Source organism: Thermobia domestica, chromosome 15 (assembly GCF_964235325.1).
Source record: "Thermobia domestica chromosome 15, izTheDome1.hap1.1, whole genome shotgun sequence".
NCBI lineage: Eukaryota > Metazoa > Arthropoda > Insecta > Zygentoma > Lepismatidae > Thermobia > Thermobia domestica.
Window position 1 is genome coordinate 162,545,707 of NC_137468.1, and position 2,385 is coordinate 162,548,091.

General features: G+C 40.0%; 1 protein-coding gene across 1 annotated transcript; it reads left to right on the forward strand.

The window, feature by feature from the left end:
- The first annotated feature begins 650 nt into the window (after positions 1-650).
- On the forward strand, positions 651-1,337 carry LOC145671694 (uncharacterized). Its single transcript, XM_081740894.1, has one exon. The coding sequence runs from the start codon at positions 651-653 to the stop codon at positions 1,335-1,337; it is 687 nt and encodes a 228-aa protein (XP_081597020.1).
- The last annotated feature ends 1,048 nt before the right edge of the window (positions 1,338-2,385 follow it).

Genomic DNA, 2,385 nt, shown 5'->3' on the forward strand with positions numbered 1-2,385 from the left:
GGTTTGTCTGAAGCTCTTCTTGCCGCACTGGCGAACCTCGGTCTGGACATCGCCGATTGTCGTGGCCAGGGGAACGACAATGGTGCGAACATGAAGGGAAAACACCAAGGAGTTCAAGCGCACGTTCTTCGCATGAACAGTCGAGCATTTTACACTCCGTGTGGCTGCCATAATTTGAACCTTGTTTTAGGAGAGATGGCTAAATGCAACTCCCAAGCAGTGACGGTTTTTGGTGTCATACAGAGAATATATAAATGCTTTGCTGCCTCGGCTGAAAGGTGGAAAATTTTGGAAGAAACCGTGCCTTTCATGACTACAAAATCACTTTCAGAAACGCGGTGGGAGTGTCGCCTGGAAAGTGTGAAAGCGCTGCGTTATCAGACGAAAGAAGTCAGGGAGGGACTGTTGACTGTCGCAGATACCGCCAATGATCCGCTAGTAAAAAGTGAAGCCGAATGTCTTGCAAATTATGAGCTCGAAAGCTTTTAGTTTATTCTGAGCTTAATCATATGGTATGACATTTTATTTGCTGTGAATGCTGTCAGCAAACTTTGCAATCAGCTGACATGCAGCTCGATGTGGCAATACAGCAAATCAAAGGCCTTGTTACTTTTTTGAGAAAGTAACGGGAAACCGGGTTCTCCGATGCTATGATCGCAACAAAGGAAATTGCGTCCGAAATGAACGTAGCTCAGATATTCAAGGAACGAAGAGTCAGATGCAAGAAAAAACAATTCGATCATGAGGGTAACGACGAAGAAACATCTTCGCCGGAGGAGTCCTTCAGAACAGGATATTTCTTATGGATAGTGGATCAAGCACTTACCTCAATGGAAAAAAGATTCGAACAACTGGAAGAGTATGCTTCAATCTTTGGATTTCTATACAACTTGAAGGGTTTGCGGTCATTGAACGACGATTATTTGTTAAAGTGCTGCATGAATTTGGACAACATGTTACGCGCAGAAGATTCACGCGATTTGGACGGAATTGATTTGTGCGCAGAATTGAAGATTTTTCGAGAAATGCTTCCTGATAACATCAATGCCGCCCAAGAGTGTCTTCAGTACGTTTTGCCCATTCGAGATTCATTTCCCAACATCGTTATTGCATACAGAATTATGTTGACAGTTCCTGTGACAGTTTCCAGCGCGGAAAGAAGCTTTTCGAAGTTGAAACTTATCAAAAACTATCTACGATCAACAATGTCGCAAAGCAGATTGTGCGGTTTAGCTATTTTGTCCATCAAAAAGGAAGTTGCCTCAACAATGGACTACGAGGACCTTATCAACGATTTTGCACAGCGAAAAGCCAGAAAAGTGGACTTCCGTCTGTGACCGTGAAAGCAGCTGCTTCGTAAGTTAGTGATAGTTTTATTATGTGTTCTAGTTTGTTGATCTTGCATGCATGTAAAATGTTTCCGAATCATTAATGTCGTAAGTTATATCGACCCCCATGCCATAAGAACCCCTTACCCCCTCAAAAATCTCACCTATGTTTCCTGGCTTCGGGGGGGCTTCGCCTACCGAACCCCCGCCCGGGACCCCGCATACTACTAAGGCCGCCTCTGCTAGATCATTCATCCATATCGCCAATATCTTTTAATTGAAGCCTTAGAAGTTAATGTTGAAAAGTTTCTTCTTTACTTTTAGAATCTGATGGAGTTTAAAGTTATTATTTTTATTTATTATTGAAGCTATATAAGTTGGTTTATATTATAGAGTTTTTTTTTCTTAGATCATGCTTTATTGACACATCTTTGTTGTCGATAATGCATATTTCTTAATATTTGGCCATCTTATTTATTTTTTTTAAACATAAAAGCGATCACTTTTTGTTAAATTTTCGTGTTGAGATGAAAATTATATGGTTCAATCTCCCAATATCGTCTTCGCACCAACACATATTTGTATCCCTCTTGTTTATAAGATTCAAATTAAGCGAAATAAAATCATAGTATCAATCTATCTCATACGCCAACAATCCCTATTTTACGTACACATTTTAGATTCATTGCCAAAGAAACTCATAATTGTTGTGCTTGGTAAAGAATCTTATCATTGTTTTGTTACATCTCATGTAACCAGGGCCGGTCCTAGGCAATTTGCCGCTCCGTGCAATTGCATCATTTGCCGCCCCCTTTTCCAGAAAGAACAAATTTTAAAAGCCACGATTTTAAGCATGCTATCCCATCATGAACGAGAAAAATGAGGGAAATAGCACTCGCACTCAGAAAGGCCTAAACGCTACAAATACAATCTCGTTGTGTCTGTTTTCTTCTTTAAATAATAATCTGCTTTTTAGTAAAAGATAAACCAAACATACCTGCAGAGGAAAGATGGTAATCGTTTCTATAGAATTCAATATCAAGCTTCAATCTCAATA